This window comes from Panthera tigris, chromosome F2, assembly GCF_018350195.1.
Source record: "Panthera tigris isolate Pti1 chromosome F2, P.tigris_Pti1_mat1.1, whole genome shotgun sequence".
NCBI lineage: Eukaryota > Metazoa > Chordata > Mammalia > Carnivora > Felidae > Panthera > Panthera tigris.
The window spans coordinates 43,881,874-43,901,899 of record NC_056676.1 but is presented as its reverse complement, the minus strand read 5'-3'; the positions used below and the strand labels follow the sequence as shown (position 1 = coordinate 43,901,899).

Sequence of the window (20,026 nt, the reverse complement as noted above, 5' to 3'; positions counted from 1 at the left end):
AACTGAATGTCATTCCCTGGCACAGAGCAGAAGACAAGTCTTACCTCTTTGTTTCCAGATATTCTTATTCACCCTAAGATTACTCTAGCCTTTTGGCTGATAATGAACTTGCTGTCAACTAAAACCAAAAGTTTTTCCACAGGTGCTTTAGTTAAGCTCCATTATGAGACAAGCAGAGAGGTGAGGGATTTGTTTCCTGAAAATACTCCAAAGAGCAATTGCTCCCAAACCAAATTAAAGCAGAAATCCAAGTTCAGATCACTTACTCTTGCACCGTCTTCCATCCTCAGCTAGAACAAATCCCTCTGAGCATTTGCAGATGTAGGAGTTGCCACGATTAACACAAATGTGTTCACAGCCGTGGTAGGTCGATTTGCAGATATCCTTCCCTGAGGGAAATGCAGAGAGTTGAGAAACCCCATCCGTGCAGGAATGAGCCGGACTGAATGGTCAAGTCAGGACAGGTCACAGAAGGAATCCATTTTCAAAAAACCCATCCTTATTATAAAGGAGAATTAAGCCTTTTTTATTAAGAATTTTTTTTAGTGTTTATTATTTATTTTTGAGAGAGATAGAGAGAGAGCACGAGCAGGGGAGGGGCAGAGAGAGAGGGAGACACAGAATCCAAAGCAGGCTCCAGGCCCTGAGCTGTCAGCACAGAGCCCGACGTGGGGCTCGAACCCATGAGCCGTGAGATCATGACCTGAGCCAAAGTCGGACACTTAACCGACTGAGCCACCCAGGCATTCCTAGACCTTCTTCGTTTTAATACTCAGGACAGGGAGTGGAAAGGGAGGAGTTTCCTCTCAGAAAGCCCCAGCCCCCACAAGCCTGAATGGTAAGATGGGTGAGCGGGTGTCCTGTGTTTCTTATTAATTTTTAGAATCATATGAAGTTGCTTTGGGTTTTGATTTTCCCAAGCTACTGATTTTTCCCCGTAGATATCCCAAACACCCCAGCCTTAATTAATGAACATTTCTAATGTGTGAGGTACTTGAAACATTTCAGAGTAGTCACACCCTTCAAGCTTCACAACGTCCTGTGAGGAGAGGAAAGCAGGCACAATTAGAGCTGTGTATATATGAAGAAACTCAGAAAATGTCGTGGAGTTGCCCGAGGTCAACACGGCAAGTTGAGAGCACGGCTGAGACGGCTGTCCCCTGTGCACTCCTCCCCCATCACATGAAAGCCTGTGGCTCTTTTCTGTCGTTAGCTCCCTAGAAAGAAAGCTTCCGGTAGAACGGGGTTAGTCACTCCAGATCCCCCCAGAAGTGGGAATGGGGGTGTCTGACCTAGTGACCAAATTCCAAGAAGTAGGCGTCGTGCCCGGTGTACAAGTGTATAACCGCTCAACTTACTGAGCAAAAAACACGCTGCAGGAACAAATGGTGTCCGTGTGGACGCCTGCGTTTACAGAAATAAAATCATGAGCCGACAGCTCGGGCAGACACAAGGAGCAGAGCCGTGGACGTGGTCCCCACAGTTCAGAGTGAAGGCAAGACAGGAGGGTGCAGGGAGGCCTGCAGACTTCTGCCAGGGTCCCACAGGCATCCCTGGACTCAGCCGTTCCAACAGAACTCTTGCTAAAGGTAGAAGCCCCTCTTCCCAGTGGAGGAATGAGGAACGTGGGCTCCACTCAACCTGGCTTTACTGACATGTGGGACGCCCCCAGTTGTCTCAAGGGGAGTCTGGGAGGAGATTCCCCCAAATTAACTTCAAAAGCAAATGCACTGATTTTGTCTTAACTAAAACAGAGCCATCCTGCCCACTGGAGCAGAGTGTCATAAAAGCAAGACGGCTTCAAAAGTCCCCCAAATAGGGATTAGCAGCTCAGAATCTCACAGTGGAGAAAGATCCCTGCCCTGTGCTCTCCTAATGCCCACTCCACTGGGTGCACGTGTCTCCATCTGTCTCTCTCTGGATGCTGTGATGGTTCATTTTATTTGTCACCTTGTCTAGGCTATGGTGCCCAGCTATTTGGTCGAACACCAGTCTAGATGTTGCTGTGAAGGTATTTTTTAGATGAGATTAACATGTCAATCATTAGACTTTGAGTAAAGCAGAATACGGTCCATAGAGCTGGCCTCATGCAACCATTTGGAGGCTTTAAAAGACAGAAGACTGGGGGAGCCTGGGTGACTCGGTCGGTTAAGCATCCAACTCTTGGTTTCAGCTCAGGTCATGATCTCATGGTTCGTGAGTTTGAGCCCCGCATCAGGCTTTGTGTTGACAGCATGGAGCCTACTTGGGAATCTCTCTCTCTCTCTCTCTCTCTCTCTCTCTCTCTCTCTGTCTGCCCCTCCCCAGCTCTCTCACAAACTCTCTCTCTCAAAATAAATAATTTTTAACAAAAAAGAGAGAGAGAAAGAAGACTGAATCCCTGTCACCTGTACCCCAAGGAAGAAGGAATTCTGCTTCCAGACTGCCTGTGGATAAAAGCTGCAACATCAGTTCTTCCTAGGTCTCCAGTCTGCTACCCTGCCCTGATACCAGATTTTCTCTCTCTCTCCATCTGCCTCTATCTCTGTAAATATGCGTACACACACACACACACACACACACATCCTATTGGTTCTGTTTCTTTGGGGAAGCCCTAATACACCTTCTAAGTAAACTCTCACAACCTGTACCGAGTGACATACAGAAGAAAATGGTAGAGGAAAATGGATAAATAAAACCCACAGAGGGGCACCTGGGTGGCTCAGTCGGTTGAGCGTCTGACTTCGGCTCAGGTCATGATCTCACGGTCCGTGAGTTCAAGCCCCACGTCAGGCTCTGTGCTGACAGCTCAGAGCCTGGAGCCTGCTTCGGATTCTGTGTCTCCCTCTCTCTCTGCCCCTCCCCCGCTCATGCTCTGTCTCTCTCTGTACCTCAAAAATGAATAAACATTAAAAAAATATCTAAAACCTACAGAAAATCCCTTAGTCCCTCTCTCACCCTCTACCCTTACTTATAAGGTCTTCCAAGAAGAAAAAGCACTGTAATTACCCTTGGATCCTCATAGTGATTGCTGGCAGAGATTCTAACTGTCCAATGATTAGCCAGGCTCTGTGGGAGGCTCTGGGCATCCACATAATGCTTGTGGAAGGGCCAGCAACTGGGAGAAAACGGACAGAAGCCAAGAGCCTGACAGCTCAGGACCTTGACCGAGAAATTCCTGAAGAATTAAGTCTGCTCCCCAACAAACACTTTCAGAGCACCCAAGGCAGGAACTTGTCATTGTAACATTGATTATAAAGGAAGATTTTAAATATTAAATGAAGCTATGTAACTGTCCAAGTCCCACAGACGGAAAAGTTCATCTCTACCTTGAGGCCACTTACTTCTGCAGCGTTTCCCGTCCTCGGCAAGCCGGAACCCCTCCCGGCACTTGCAGATGTACGACTCATCACTGTTCACGCAAACGTGCTCGCAGCCATGGTCTACGGCTTGGCAGACATCTTTCCCTGGGGACAGCACAGCAAGTTACAACAATTTCGCCAACAGAAATCTCCCCCAGGCTTCACCTTGGAGGATCCATCCACCTCGGCCACCACATACCCCGGGGCTCCTCGAGCTCAGTGGTCCATGGGAGGAAGATAAAATTGAGGATGAAGTTCAGTGGCTCTAATTTAGCTTCTTCAAACTTCCTCAGTATCACCCCCCCCCCCACACACACACACACACACACACCAGCACCTACTTCGGTGTCTCATTAAATTCATTCAATCATCAGCTTTCTGCAGATGCAGTTTCTGATATCAAAAGGAAACACCTTTGGTATGTCATGATTACTTAGAAGATTAAACCTCAATTTAGATTAGTGCCACTGAAATCTAATTTTGGCTTTGTCCCTGACACATGACTTTAGAGAATCACTTAACCTCTTGGAGCCTTATGTTTCCTGTAATAATTCCAGTTACCTATGTTTTCTTCAAATCTATCAACACGAGTTGCTCTTTGTAAAGTGCTTTGAGAAGCTTGTGGAGAAAATGACCGATAGGGATGAAAATCATTTGCTCAGAGTTACACGCTCCCCTTTGGATTAAACAGAGGCGTATCATGGCCCCTTGAAGAGACTTTGCTTTCTGGGATGTAAGAATAGACTCATCATAAGGTAGTCTCTGTGAGAGATTCGTGCTACCAGCAATAACAATATTATTAAAGATGAATACGGGCGCCTGGGTGGCTCAGTCAGTCAGGCATCCAATCTTGACTTTGGCTCAGGTCAGGATCTCACAGTTCATGAGTTTGAGCCCTTCATCCAGCTCTGTGTTAACAGTGTGGAGTCCATTTGGGATTCTCTGTCTCTCTGTCTCTCTCTCAAAAATAAATACATAAACTTAAAAAAAAAAAAAAGATAAGCAAAGAGAAGCTCAGAGAAGTTAAGCAACTTGTCCAGCTAATAAATGATCTTGGGATTTCTTGGATTTCAGACTGTCTTTCTATTAGAGCATAACCGCTAAATCACTGCTTCTTGCCACAGGGTATAAATAAGCAACTTCACTTGTAGCTCTAACATTGACTTTTTTCATTCGTCCATGTGTTTGTTTGTTTTCTTTCAACGGACTTCATTTTTTAGAACAGTTTTAGATTTAGAGAACCTGGGAAGATAGCCCAGAGAGTTCCTACAGACTCCATATCCAGTTCCACTAGTGTGGGCATCTTACATTAGTGTGATACATTTGTTACAATAAACGGACCAATACTGATACATGAATACCAACTAAAGTCCCTGGTTGGTTTACATTTCCTTAGTTTTTACCTTTTTTCTGATTCCATCCAGGGCCCCACATTACATTTAGTAGTCGTGTGGCATTGGCTCCGGGGGATAACTGATTTAAACAGAGATCAGGAAGGCGGAATTCATGCAGAGAGCAGACACAGGAATGTGAGGCAACTCCAGCAGAAACTTACTTTTGCAGGTTTTCCCATCTTCCCGGAGTATATAGCCTTCAAAGCACTGGCACACAAAAGAGTCTCCCCTGCTCACACACGAATGTTCACAACCATGGTCGCCCAGAGCACAGGGGTCCAATTCTGAGAATCCAGTTGGAATAAGAAAAACAGAAGAAGGAAATGATTCATACATACATCAGTGACTTATTCAATCTTAAAAGACATTTTAGACACCTTAAATTAAAGCAGTGTCTTATCCCACAATGCACGTTTCAAAACAGAAAACGTGTCTATGAACAAAAATTGTTCATATATAGTGAATAAGACAAAATCGTCTCCATAGGAAAAATGAACAAAAGACATGAAATACCATTCATAACAGGAGAGATATAAATGGCTTATAAATACTAGAAAATAAGTTAAACTTCACTGGCTATCATATATGACTGTAACATGAACTTATCTACATATCTACTCATGTATGCACGTATGTGTCACCCTTAGGTAATCCACTCTTCACTTGTCCATTCAGTCATCAACTACTTCCCGAGCCCCTACTCCCAGTCAGGCACCCTCCTAGGCTCTGGGGATTTAACAAGGAATAAAACAAAGTTCCTGCTGTTGAGAAGCTTACATTGGACAGCAGGCGTGGGAAGGGAAGGGGGGAGACAGATAGACAAATCTATGTATCAGATGGGCAAAGCGCCACGGAGAAAAGCAGGATAAGGGAGTGAGAACGTGCCCGGGCTGGAAGTCCCGCTGCAGTCAGATACAGTGACACTCAGCAGAGCCCTGACGAGACCAGTGAGTGTGTGGTACCCGGAGAGAACCACACCCTCAGCAAAGAACAGCATTTGCAAACTGCAGAGGTAGGAGTGTGTGTGGCATGTTTTAAGAAAGGCAAAGAGACTAGCGTGACCCCAGCAATGCAAGCCTGGCAGGGGACAAGGCCAGTGAGGCCAGAAGCGGCAGACCATGTGGGATTCGCAGGCAGCAGGGGGATCTGAGTGAGAAAGGGGCACTGGCGGATTTTAAGCAGTGCAGGGACACGAGTGGCTTTGTTATAAAAGGAGCCGGGGCACCTGGGTGGCTCAGTCGGTGAAGCGCTCGACTTCAGCTCAGGTCATGATCTCGTGGTGAGTTCGAGCACTGCATTGGGCTCTGTGCTGACAGCTCGGAGCCTGGAGCCCGCTTCGGATTCTGTGTCTCCCTCTCTCTCTGCCCCTCCCCCACTTGAGCTCTGTGTCCCTCTGTCTCAAAAATAAACATTAAAAAAAAAAGGAGCCCTCGGCGTGGGCGAAGATGGAGGACGGAAAGCTGGAAGAAACCTCCCACAATATGCCTGGTGGCCCCGACCAGGATGGTGGCACGTGGTCAGACTGTTGGCTGATTACTGAAGGTAGAGCCCACACGCTTTGCTGATGGGATGATATGAAGGGGCCACCTTCATATGGATGTGACGGAAGAGTCACGGATCACTGAGCTTGTGGGACACAGCAGAACGAATGGCTTTGCCGTCCACAGGGCTGGCGTGGCTTCTGTTAGTGCATCTGTGCAAACCAAGCTGACGCTGGAGAAGTCTGACACTGAGGACATGTGGGAAGTGACTTTTTATAAGAACGACACCCAGTTCCGAGAGTCGACGCCAATCATTTCAGATCGAGAAGAATTTTACTGACGTCGTTAAATAAAGGCTCCAAAGTACATAATCACTGCTATAATCAGTCACGGACCACACATTTATTTCTAAGCCATTTTTGCAGTTATTTCTTTTTCGGAGGGGAGTCCTGAGAAGCACCCTGTGGGGTAGTGAAGGCAGCTGTTGTTATTCTCACTTACCAGCTGGGAGCCGAAGTTTGGGAAGGTTAATGGCTTGCCAAGGTCAATTGCTACTAAGTGATACCACCAAGACTCAAAATGTAATCTTCTGATAATAAATTGCACGTTTTCCCCAACGACACTGCATTGCTGTCTCCTAAAGTGAGCTTTCAAACACGGAGGGAAATTTGCCTGTGTCTTCCTTTGGGCGGAAGTGCTGCCAGAACCTTTGACCGATGGGAAAATGTTACAGTAACTAAAATGATAACTGCAGAAGAGAGTCGAAGCAGAGCTGGGCTGTCCGGTTTGCTCTGAAAATGACTTACTTCTCTGAGCACAATCTAGACTCTTGATTAATGCAGAACACTCCCCGATGGCTTGGGGTAGTTCCTCACATAGTGTTGAGTGGAAATATAATTGAGTGATCCATAATACAGACAGCTGGCTGGCTGTGGAGGTGAGCATTTTTTTCCCACCGTAAATTTATATCAAGAATACTCCATCTTCCAACATAATAAAATAGCTATAACTCTTTCAGTCCAGCCTTGTCAAGCCATAATCCAGACAAATACTCACCCCCTCAACCCACCACACCTCTTCTTTCTGGAGCTTCCCCCCACATGCCCTGTCCTGTCCTCTCAGCTCCATGTCAGGCTGCCATTGAGAAGAGTGGCTGAGTCTTCCCACACACCCCCTGAGCCATGGTGGTCCGCACCTGCCCCCGGCAGATGGGAGCTGCTTTCCTTTATCAGGAGCCTGCTGAGCCCAAAGCCACTGTCTACGTCATCCTTGGCTATAGACTATCACAGGAGCTCCCGGCCCAGCTTCTGAGTTCTCCTGGGTATTCCTATTAGCAGCTGTTTGAAACCTTATTGGGTGCATGCTTTTAAAGCATGTGCAGAGTTTGGGTTTTTAACCTTTTCCCTCTGTGCCCCTTCAGAGCATCTGATCAGTTAAGCGTAGAGCAGTGGTGAGTTCTCCATCTCACACGACCATCAGAATCACCGGCAGAGATTTTTTTAAAGGCAAAACAGACACACGATTCAGAATGCAAATGTATTAAAGGGCACACTTCCCCTAAGGAGGGGTGTCTGGCAATATCTGTCAAAGTTACAAAATGTACCTCTGACCTAGCAACTTTGCTTCTGGAATTCTCTCCTGCAGATACCCTTGTACCATATGAAGGGATATACTTTCAAGTTGTTTGAGGCAGCACTGTTTGCAATAATGACAAGTGGGAAGCAACCCAAGCACCCAGCAATATGGGACTAGCTGAGTAAATATTTAGTAAGCAGCCGCAAAAAGAATGAGAACGTTCTCTATGTAATGGTATGAAATGTCCAATATATCGTTGAGTGAAGAAGAAAAAAAAAGTCATAGAATGGGGTATATACAGTATACCATTTTTTTTGTGTGTAAGAAAAGGGAGGAAATAATAATATATTGGCTTTTACTCACATAAAGAAACATCTTCATAAAGAACAAACGAACGAAAATGGTGTATTAGCTATCTGTCGCTATGGAACAAGTTACCCAAAACCTAGCAGCTTAAAATAAATAACATTTCTTATCTCACATAGTTCCTGGGGGTCTAGAATCCAGGAGCGGCTTATCGGGGCAGTTCTGACTCAGGGCCTCTCATGAGCCTGCAGTCAAGCTGTTGGCTGGGGCTGCAGTGATCTTAAGGCTCTAGTGAAGCTACAGGACGTGCTTCTGAGCACACTCACGTCTTTATTGGCAGGATTAGGTTTCTCACTGGCTATTAGCTGGAGGCTTCAGTTCCTCAGCACGTGGACCTCTCCATGGGGCAGCTTACAACAAGGCTTCCCCCAAACTGAATGATCCAATAAACGAGAGAACACTCACTATAGCAGTCACAGTGTCTTTTATAACTTAATTTGAGAAGTGACAAGCCATCATTCTTTTCATATGCTATTGGTCACACAGACCAACAGTGAGGGAGGGGACTACACAAGTGTGTGAATCCCAGGAGATGGGGATCTCCGGCTGCCATCTTGGAGGCTGGCTACCACCACTTATGGATAGGAACTGGAGGTAGGGAATGGGATGGAAAGGCAAGAGGGGGAGCAAACCTTCTTAGTGTATGTCTTTTTGTATTGTTTTGGCTTTTCAACCATGTAAACCACTGATCTATTCTAAAAATAAGTTAAAATTTAAATAAAAATTCTTATGGGAAACAAAGTGTTTACAATGAAAAGCATGCCTTTCTCTCACCCTTGATAGTCTACATCATTACTTTTTTAAAAAAAATTCTTGGGGCGGGGGTGGGGGGACACCCGGGTGGCTCAGTAGGTTAAGCGTCCTACTTTAGCTCGGGTCATGATCTCACGGTTTGTGAGTTCAAGCCCTGCATTGGGCTCTGTGTTGACAGCAAGGAGCCTGGAGCTCAGATTCTGTGTTTCCCTCTCTCTCTACCCGTCCACTGCTCATGCTCTGTCTCTGTCTCTGTCTCAAAAATAAATATTTAAAAATAAAAAAATAAAAAATAAATTACAAAAAAATTTTTGAGAGAGAGTGTAAGTGGGGGAGAGGGGCAGGAGGTGGTGGGAAGAAAGAGAGAGAGAGAGAGAGAGAGAGAGAGAGAGAGAGAGAGAGAATTCTAAGCAGGCTCCACACCTAGTGTGGAGCCTGATGTGGGGCTTGATCCCACCACCCTGGGATCATGACCTGAACCAAAATCAAGAGCCGGATGCTCACTCAGGTGCCCCTACCTCATTACTTTTAAAGCACGTACCATAATTCATTTAATCAATGTTTTATTGGATGGGCATTTAGGTGGTGCCTAGTCTTCTAGTATTATGAACATCACTGCAGTGCATATTCTTGTGCACATGGTTTTACATGCACTGTGAAGGTATATCTGAAAGATAAATATCCAAAGCAGAAATGTCTAGTTAAAAGGTAAGAGCATTTCCAAATTGTCTTCTAATGACGTTACATCAGCGTAAGATGCTCTCTGCTTCAGGGAGGCTAGGGTGCTTCCTGGATGTCTGGCTGTTTTAAAAGCCCCACAGATGATGCCAATGAACTACCAGGGGTGGGATGTGGCAGCAGACTCAGACCTTATGCTCAGAGACCCTCTCAAGTGTCTAGATTACTCTGCGCCTCGACCACCACGAACCAAGCACCACTGTCTTCCTCTTGGGCTGCTGCATCATCTACTAACTTGTTCCCACACACCTTTTACGCCCTCCGGTCTCGTCCTGAGTCCTCTTTCTAAAAGGCACATCTTCTCCCATCACTCCCTCCTTCTGCCTGAGACCCTGAGGATCTTCAGAAAAGACACAGGATCCTTGGCAAGGTTCCCAGGACCTTCCCTTCAGCTTCATCTTGCCCGCCCTCCCCAGCTCTGAGCACCATCTTTCAGTGCGTACCTCAGTACCAAGCCAGGGCCCTCCCACCACTGTGGTCTGCACGGCCATCTGCCTCTCCTTCCTCCCCCACCATCTCTGGAGGTCTTCCCGGACCTCCCCACACAGGGCCTCCAAGCAGCAGGCATCTGCCTCTCTGGTAACGTCACCCCTGTCACTGAACAGGTAGTCATATGTTGGTTTAGGTTTTCGCCCGCCTCCTCATCGGACTGTGTTCCCATGGGCTCTGATCAAGGGACCACAGACTGTACCTGCCCTTCCCTCCATCTCCCAGCACCCAGCGCAAGGCCTGATGCACAACAGGCCCTGTTATTACCCGGTGAGTAACAGGAGACATTTTCTCAGTTTTCTACTCTGAAAATCAAGGGTAACCAGACCCTCCTCCCAGGGGTTTAGTGTAGATGTTTTATTTTATTTTATTTTAATTTTTTAAATGTTTACTTATTTTTGAGAGACAGAGACAGAGAGAGAGAGACAGAGTGTGAGTGGGGGAGGGCAGAGAGCGAGGGAGACACAGAACTCTAAGTGGACTCCGGGCTCCGCACTGTCAGCACAGAGCCGGATGCGGGGTTCGAACTCACCAACCGTGAGATTATGACCTGAGCCGAAGTCCAAGGCCAACTGACTGAGCCCTCCAGGAGCCCCGGGTGTAGATGTTTTAAACGAGAACCCTGCGGAGGGTGGATGCTGGTGGGCCTCACTCTCTCCCCTACACCAGCCTTGCAAAGTGTACCCTTCACATTTCCTCAACAAGACGTCCAGTTTCTGCATGTCAGGGATGTTCTGGGTCACTCGTAAATTAAGGAACCACCTGTGGTAAATTAGAAAACACCAAAATGTGGGGGGCACCCGGCTGGTTCCGTCAGAGGAGCATCCAACTCTTGACCTTGGGGTCTGGTGTTGGAGCCCCACGTTGGGTGTAGAGATTACCTAAATGAATAAAACTTTAAAAAAGAAAAAGAAAATGCCGAAGTTGTGCTGTAGTCACTTTCCTGAGCTCGGGTTCTAGCTGCTTCCTATTCAACCAAGTCTGGAAACCAGCTTGGAGTCAGCTTCTGCCCAGAGCCGGACACTCCCCTATAGGAAAGGACTCCAGTGGTTCTGCAACAGGCAAAGCGAGCCACCATCCCTGACTCATGACCACGGGGTGCCTTCAGCCCCGGGAGAACGGTGGGTACCCCAGCAAGGAGATCATTCATTCAGCAGGTGTTTCTGGAGCACTATCCTCATCTTTGGGCTGGAAGGGGCCTGGGCGATAAACAGGTCCAGCCTTTTATTTTACAGTTGAGGAAGCCGATGACCAGAGAGGGGAAGTGACTCTCCCAGGGTCCCTCTGCAGAGGTGAATCGTGTCAGCTGGGCTGGGGGCAAAGGTGTGATTAGACCACAAATCCACCACCCCCGCGTTTCCAGTGGCACATGCAGTGGTCATCCTGGCTCGGTGGAGTCTACTCAGACTGGGAGGTTTGCAGAAGACAAAAGAAAATAGTTTTCTCAAGGGAGGCCAGGCATCAAAACAGTTTAGTGGAAGTCTAAACGCTGCCGGTGATCTGTCCCCTCCTATCCTTCCAGGTCCGGTTCTCACCCGCCACCCTCTGGCACTCAATGCTCGGTACTCAGTACTCCGAACACTCAACTTCCTCCAGTTCACTCTCTGCACCTGGGCCCTCTACACGCTGTTTCCTGTGCCTGGGATGCTCTTCCTCCTCTGTCTTCGGCTGTTCCAGCTGCTAAACCAAAACACCACAGACTGGGTGGCTGGGAAACAGCAGAAATCTATAGCTCACAGTTCTGGAGGCTGTAAGCCTGAGATCAGGGTCCCAGTGTGGTTGCGTGAGGACTCTCTCCCAGGCTGTAGACTTCCCCTAGTATCCTCACATGGCGGGAGGGGTTGGGGGGGGGGGCTCTGTGAGATCTGGTTTATTAGGGCGCTAATCCCATTCATGAAGGCCCTCCCGTGCTTAGGACCTCATCACCCCCAAAGCCCCAACTTCTAATATCATCACCTTTGGCGGTTAAGATTTCAACATATGAATTTAGGAGGATGCAAACATTCGGTCCATAACACCCCCCATCTCTGGCTTGCTCTCTCCTTCAATCTCCAGCTGTCACATCAAACATCTCTTTCTGCAGAAACTTTCTCTAGACTAGCTGAGGCCCCCCCCGCCCCGGCACACCCTTCTGTGGTATCTCTTCTTTCCACATCACGAGAGAGGTTTTTAATATCTTTCTTCCCTAAAAAACTTTAAACTCTGTCAGGGCAGAAACTGAACCGGCATCAACCCCAGAGAAGCCCAGCGCCCAGCGTGATGCGCCCAGCCCACTGACGGTACAGGGTAAACACCCGTGGAGAATGGGAACAAACGATCAAGAGCTTACAGAAGTACCCAGACTCAAATCCAGAGACGAGAGCGAGGACAAACTCTATTGGGAACCATCACTTACAGGAAATGGACGAGAAGACATTCGAGAAACCTCAGGATGTGGGAAGAAAACGTTTTCCCTCCAACAGCAGCCTCCTCTACCTTTCAACATTCAGGAGGCAGGTCCACATGTGTAATTAAACCCTCAGCGCGAATGAGATCTACAATTTGTGATCAGGATGATGACACATTTCGGGACAAAGCACAGGTTTTTAGGTTTTTAGGACCCACATCTAGCAGCCCTGTGTCCGGATGCGGGCTGAGCGCTCACATCTGGATCCCACATCCGATGAGTCACGGATGTCTGTGGTACAGCGATCATAAGGTCACGTGTTCCGGGGACTCGCACCTCTGCGGTGATGACAGATGGCAATCCTGTGTCTGCGGTTCCACGTAGGAGGTTGTTGAACCAACCCCACCCCAGAGGGAGGAGAGCCACAGGGGCCTGCCAAGAGGGTAACGAGGTCCGGGAGATAGAATTACACCATTTTCTGGCATTTTTTTTATAATAAAACTAGGAGCAGCCAATCATTTGCTGACTCTGTAATGGCTTTTGCTGAGACAAACCAAAAAAACAGCTGAAGTGAGACCTACTTTTACAGGGCATCTCAATCTGGGCAAGAGGTCCTGAATCAGGGGACCCAGGTTCTATTCCTGACTCTTCCACCGAACCTCAGGGCCAGCTTGGAGGCACCAGTTTCCTTCCTCTGCTTCTTTACCACAAAAGAAATGCAAGACCTCTAAGCTTCCTTCTGCTCCATCGAACTTACAATACATTGAGGGTGAGGGTGGTCTTCTCCCCTCATTCCCTGCTATGGACTGAATTGTGCCCCCTCCCCCACCCTCCCTGCCAAATTCATATGTTGAAGCCCTACTCCCCCAGTGTGGTGTCATTTGAGGTGGGGTTTTGGGGAAGTAGTTAGGTTTAGACGAGGTGGAGACCCCATGATGGGATTAGTGCCCTTTGAGCTTATTCTCTCCTCACCCACCACCATGTGAAGACACAGCAAGAAGGCGGCCATCCACAAGCCAAGAAGAGGGTTCTTACCAGAACCTGACCACGCTGGCACCTTGACCTTGGACCTACAGCCTCCTGAACTGTGAGAAAATCCCAACCCATGGTACTTTGCTATGGCAGCCTGAGCAGATTACAACACCCCATTTACCTTTGCTCGGAGCTGCTTCCCTTCAAAGTCAAGCCGGGGAGTATCAGGTCTTGACAAGGCCTCCACAGACCTACCTGTGGTGGCTGGACTAGAATTCCCAGCGCTCTGCAGCTTTTGGCCCAGATCCCTACCAGCACCCTCCCCTCGCCACAAGGAAGCAAGGGCCGCCCTAGGGCAGCCCTTGGGCTCCTGAGTCTGACCTTCCCCAGAGTGGCCCATCTCTAGGACCCCTCCCACAGAAGCAGGCCCAGCCCTAGGAAGCAGACCTCCACGCCGCAGGGCAAGGCGCTGCCTCAGTCTTGTCCTCAGTACAGGGCAGCGTAACCGTGAGAGTGAGAGGTAAGACCACAGCAAGGGTACCTTAGGGGTTTATGTCAATTTACAAGTTCCCAAAGCACGTCAGTTTTTGTCTCTCCCTGTGTCACTTGGCAACAGGAATAATCATTCCAAGTTGACAGTTGGGTGATCAGATCCAGAAAGGGTCAACTCTCTTGCCCAGGGTGGAAGCAACAAGGTTCAAACCCAGCTTTTGGGCTCTTCAGTTGAGCATCCTTTCTACTCTGCCACATCAGTTCTCAGATGTGTACAAAGAGTCCCATACCACAGGGCGATTCCTGGGTAGGAGAGGGCCAGCTGTGCCAGCAGGGGGTGCAGAAGAGGAGCTCCCGGTGGGGCCTGGCAGCAGAAAGTTCCCGTGGGGAACATCATCCGCAGGCTGGTTTCCACCCGCAAGAGTGGGAAGGGAAGGCTGTGCTGCGTGGAGACAGGGCAGCTGGAGGTGCAGTGGGCTGGGTGCTCTGAGCACATCCAGACTGTGGACTTGCCTGAGGCTGGGATGCCCTTGCCAATGGTCTACTGCAGGGAAATCACCAGGAGCTAGAGGGTGGGAGAGGCCTCTCAGTTGCAGCTCACAGAAGACACTACCTCATTGCCCCATTACCCTCCCCACCTGACCCCCTAGTATGTGCATCAACCTCTCAAGGCAAGGAAGGCTCCTGGGGAGAATCTAGGCAATCACAGCTTGGAGGCCAAGTTCAGGATGAAGGGAGGACAGGTTTCATCCCAGAGGCCAGAGAGCCCAGGGGTGTGGGGGTAACAATGCCCACTTAGTTCCAGGGCCCTGGGACCCTGGGTCTGCTCTGGGTTCTTCAGGCCATCTGCTATCAAGGCTCTAAGTGGAGGCTGCCTTTCTGAAGGGCAAAGGACACCCTTATACAGTGAGCCAGGCCTGGTGGGCCCCCAGCAGGCCCCCCTGCTCCACAGCTCAGCAGGCTTTTCCAAAAAGTTGGAGTCATGTCATCAGGCTCTTTGTCATCTGGCACAGAGCTGGGAAACGTAGCCCCCAGTTAACTATGGCCACACTGAAAACAGAGCCCATTATTACAGGACCCGGCAGCCAGACTGAATCATCCTGGGGCAGACAGACAGCCTTCAATTAGGGGAATAGCTCAACGCCTATGTATCAGCTGCTGGTACCACCGTCTCTTAGGTACCACCATTCCCAAAGGATAATTCTAACCTATCTGAGGATCTCACAAGTTTTCATACAGTCACAACAGTACATAGATATATACACATCAAAACTCACTTCTGATTGTACTTCAATTAAAGGGAAAATGCGCAACATTTAAAAGGGTCAGTGCCATAAATCAGCGGTGGACCTGGGTAAGGAGGGGAAGGGGGCATGTGATTGCAAGGAAAAGGGACAGCGCTTGTTGGGAAGGGCCGTGAGAATTTCTTAGAAGTCCTGCAGCCAGTTTATAGTGAGCCCGTGACGATCACAGTGAGCGGAGGGGACAAAGGAAGGGCATGGATAATCTAAGATGATGGAAAATTAAAGCAAACCAATAAAAAACCCACGCAGCTGGCTCCGGCATGCAGTCAAATGTCGATGCAATTCCACGCACCCACCCTCCTTCTGCACCCCAGTGCCCACACCCTCTCCGTGCTGGCTGCAGCAGCGGTCCAGGAGGCAGCTGGCAGGCAGGCAGCCACAAGTTAGCCATAAATGGATAATCCATTTGTCGAGACTCAAGAATCTGCCTCATACTAGGGAAACGTTTTCTCACAGTCTGCATGGAGGGGCACACCCAGCTCTGCATCAGTCCACCTGCCCATGTGAATGGACAATAGAAAAAGGTAGATACATCAGGTTGTGGCCACAATTGTATCAGTAGTTAGGGAGGCCAGCCCTGTAACCAGAAAGACCAGCAGGACGGGGAAAGAAAATGACAGTCCTTTTCCTCCATTGCTGACACCTTCTGTCAAAGTGTCCACTTTTAAAATTTTTACCTTAGTCTGCTTGGATTGGAGGGCAGAAAGCACAAGATTCTTGAGTGAGGAGAGAGGGAGGTCCAAGGGCTTTTTTTTTTTTTTTTTTTTTTTTTTTAATTAATGGAGCAGGAGTTGGGGCCAGCTGCAAGGAAACATGTACCCAGGAAACATCACTGCCAACTTCTCCATCTGCTGCTAGGTTATGAGGATGGGAGAGGGAAGGTTTCCCAGGAGTCTCCCCTTCTCCCAGAACTGACTCTGGAGTTACACAGACCAGAGTGGAACCCACCACTCTAAAAGGGGTGACCTTAGGCTCCTTCCTTAACCCGAGCTGCAGTTTCACCGCATGATGGGGATCCCACAGTATTGCTGGAACTCGGGGTTGTGTGTGCTTAGCACGGTGCCCAGCATGAAGTCAGCCTTGAACAAGGGGTCCACATCACCATCATTATTGCGCATTGCAGGCCAGCTACCACTTTCTGCCAGATTGTGGTAGAGAAGACGAGGCCAAGACATAGGGCCCTGTCCAGCTTCGAAATGGCCCCGCGGCAGACGGCAGAAGTAGGAAAAAGCTGTGCTGGGGCGTAGGGCGAGGAAGCTCCCAGGCAGGGGGAGCGGCACCGGGGCTCAAATCACTGAGAGCGGCCTTTAACCCACACTCAGTGCCCGCGAAGCCCAGCCTGGCACATGCTCCACCCACAGACCGCCGGTGGCAAGTCCCGCTGGTCACCGGACCCAGAGCACTCACTGGCACAGGTCTTCCCGTCACTGCGGAGCACGTGTCCCTCGGGACACTGACAGGCAAAGGATGTGTCCGTGTTGACGCAGGAGTATTCGCAGCCATGGTTGCTCAGCAAGCAGTAATCCGCCCCTGCAAAACCGGACAGCCAGCTGAGGTGGTCAGTAAGCCTCTGAGCTACTGATGAGGGGAGTCAAGTGACCACAGTCTTGCTTATCCGCCCCCCACCCACTCCACCAAGGCATGCGGTCCCCAGGGGACATTCCCTACAATCTCCCCAGAGCAGAGAAGGAGAGGACCACGAGGCGCCCTCCTCTGCAACGGTCAGATTTTCCACTCGTGTTGCAAACCTTTTCCATGTAAGAGAAGCATAGAGGGGGACTCACTGGAACAGGTCTTGAGGTCCTCATTGATGAGGAAGCCTTCTGAGCACTGGCAGACGAAGGACTCCTCGGTGTTTAGACACAGCTGCTCACAGCCATGGTCCTGCTCCGCGCAGTGATCCACTCCTGCGTTTGCCACACGGGAAAACACAAAATAACCTGATGGAACAACACTCACCAGCACCGGGGCATTAACACAAACCTCCCTGGAGAGGGGAGCCGAAAGGGGCCTTTCACTTCACGGGCATCACAAAGAGCAGTGCTGGAGGGTTTTGTGCAACCAGGTGCAGCTGGTCTCCGGAAAATCAGCCTTGTTTGCTTGTTTTCCTTCCCGTGTCTGGGTTTAGAGAGTAAAGTGCGCGTGACTTCTGTGCTGGTGTGAATGCCAGCAGCACTTTGTGCCAGGGCCTTGGCACCATAATCTGCAGTCCTCAGGGTTAAGGGCAGGCGTGAGCCCCATCTCAGGGAGGAAAGCGAGGCTCAGGAAGGCTGAGCTGCTTGCCCAAAGCCACACAGCTGATGGTGCTTAAGACTGAAGGCTGTGGCATCGAAGCAGCTGGGCTCAAATCCCACCTGCACCAACCCCTTCCTCGCCAAGAGATGCTGGGTAGTCAGTCGCTTGGCCTCCGGGTCACCATTTCCTGGCTGGAGGAAGGGGGATGACGATGGGCGCTTTCTTAGAGGGATGTGGCGAGAAGGAGAGGAGTTGATACACATAAGGCCCTCAGAACTGTAGCTGGCACACAGTAATCACCGACTGGATGCTTATTAAGTATCGCTGGGAAAGAACTCATTGTATAGTTTCATTTTTCTCTGGAAGTGACACAGAAAAAGTGTTCTTATCCCCCATACCCAGGACACCCAGATTCTGAAAACAAACCAAAGCCACAGCCTGCATGTGTGGCCGATCCTGGCACCTGAACGCTGTGCAGCTGGCCCCTCTGGGCAGCGAGCACTGAGGGACAGTGAACACACAGCTGTGGCGAACCGCTCCCACAGACGGCCCTGCAGGCTGCCTCCCAGATTTCCTTGATGGAGAAAAAGCACACCCAAGGACTGGAGAGACACTGAGGACCTTGTGCAGGGCCATCAAGTAGGCCTCTTGGACTCCTGAAGGGCCTGGGGCTAGTGCCTTCTGGAACATTCCATTGGTGGATGTGCCTACTGCAAACGCTTGCAGGACCTCAGGAGCCAGAAGCCCCTATTCACATCTTGGTTCCACCGTTAACCAGTCGTGTGACTGCGGGAAAGTTACTTAATCTTTTTGTGCCACAGTTTCCCCGTCTTTAAATAGGGACAAGAATGTAGATGCCTCAAAAGTCTATTGTGAGGATAAAGTGAGTGAGTGCCTGGGAAGTGCTCACAGAGTGTGCACCTCATAAGGGCTGGCTGTCATTATGGCCTGGGGCTCCCTGAGTCCTTAAGGGGAACAGGATACCATGGTTCTCTGGGAACTCCTAGGAAGAGATCACTTGGTTTACGCTTTCTTGAAGCTGACTAGGTGGTCTTTTTTCCTTTAACTTTTTTTTTTTTATTGTTTATTTATTTTGAGAGAGAGAGTGAGACAGCAGGGGAGGTGCAGAGAGAAAGGCAGAGAGAGAGAACCCCAAGCAGGCTCCAAGCTGTCAGCACAGAGCCTGATGCAGGGCTCAAACCCACGAATGGTGAGATCGTGACCTGAGCCAAAACCAAGAGTCTGATGCTGAACGGACTGAGCCACCCAGGCGCCCCCAGGTGGTCTTTCTTATGAGATCCCCAGAGAGAAAGTATAGCCCAATCACTTCTGGCCCCCTCCCCCTGAGCTCCTCTAGGCTCCTTCAAGGCATGCTGGGAGGGAGGAGAGGCTATAGCCTCCGGGGCTCTATGTGGGCTCAACCAGGTCATGCCCAGCCTGTCCTGGGATGCTTGCCAGGGCTGTCAGCTGGCAGACCCCGTACCCCCGAAAGAAGGCAGACTGTACCCAGATCCACCTTGACCAGGGTGTGTCCTTGTCAAATGGAAGACTTCCGGCTCCCCACTCACTTCTCATAAGACCTCAGAGACTTCCAGAGGCAAATGCATAGCAGTGCCAACTTTCTAGTTCAAAAGTTGACCTCTGGGATCAGTCCTTAGAAAGCCTAATCAAGGTACTTTGTTCCCCCTAACGACTGAAGGGGAACCAGTTTTCCTGAGGACTGCTCTGCCCCTAATACTTCATCTGTGAAACTTCCCCTTCTGGCAGTTTGAGGTCCAAATGCTGAACAGCTGCACTGTTCTCATTCACAATCTATCTCTGTCCCCAAAGCTGGAGCAGATGTGAAGCCTGCCGTGTGGAAAGCCACACACACAAAGGGCCCCTTCTGCGCTGGCCATGTCACGGAGCCCCTCTCCCAGCAGACCAGGGTCCCAGGCATCGACCGCAGTGCTTGTATGCCCCCGCCCCCACTGGCCTGGACCAGTGGAGACTGTGCCTCATAAAACAGGACAGAAGCCGCCAGCTGGCAAAGCCTGCAAGTTTCCGTGCGTTTACATCACCGAATGGGGGTTTGTTGTGCCTCTTACACAAGACAGTTAAGAAAGGCTTAACAAAAAGTCCCATATTTCCCAGCTCCGCCCTCAGATCAGCCCTGTGGTAGCCCATGTACTTTCTGAAGTCTGTCTCTTTTGGCCTCTTGTCCCAGCCCGGAGCCTCTCTGGTCACTCTCCCAGGCTCCGTGGGAATAATGAACGGTTATCTTTCATTGTGCTTTCCTTGGCCCAGGCACAGGCTAAGAGCCTAAATCGGTCCTGACTATTCCCCTTAAAAACCCTCGCAGATCGGGGCGCCTGGGTGGCTCAGTTATTTAAGCATCCGACTCTTGGTTTCAGCTCAGGTCACGAACTCGCGGTTCATGAGTTTGAGCCCCAAATTGGGCTCTGCACTGATATGCAGAACCTACTTGGAATTCTCTCCCTCTCCCTCTCTCTCTGCCCCT

At 49.7% G+C, this 20,026-nt stretch overlaps 1 protein-coding gene across 2 annotated transcripts in view; it reads right to left on the bottom strand.

The window, feature by feature from the left end:
* The window catches only part of MATN2 (matrilin 2), a 135,278-nt gene that overhangs the window by 11,963 nt on the left and 103,289 nt on the right, over window positions 1-20,026 (bottom strand). For both annotated transcript variants that reach the window (XM_042973260.1, XM_042973259.1), the window contains exons 9-13: window positions 17,076-17,198; window positions 16,699-16,821; window positions 4,897-5,019; window positions 3,324-3,446; window positions 267-389 (exon numbers count right to left, since the gene is read on the bottom strand). In XM_042973260.1, the coding sequence (XP_042829194.1) occupies window positions 267-389; window positions 3,324-3,446; window positions 4,897-5,019; window positions 16,699-16,821; window positions 17,076-17,198 (615 nt within the window). The remainder of the gene's footprint in view (window positions 1-266; window positions 390-3,323; window positions 3,447-4,896; window positions 5,020-16,698; window positions 16,822-17,075; window positions 17,199-20,026) is intronic.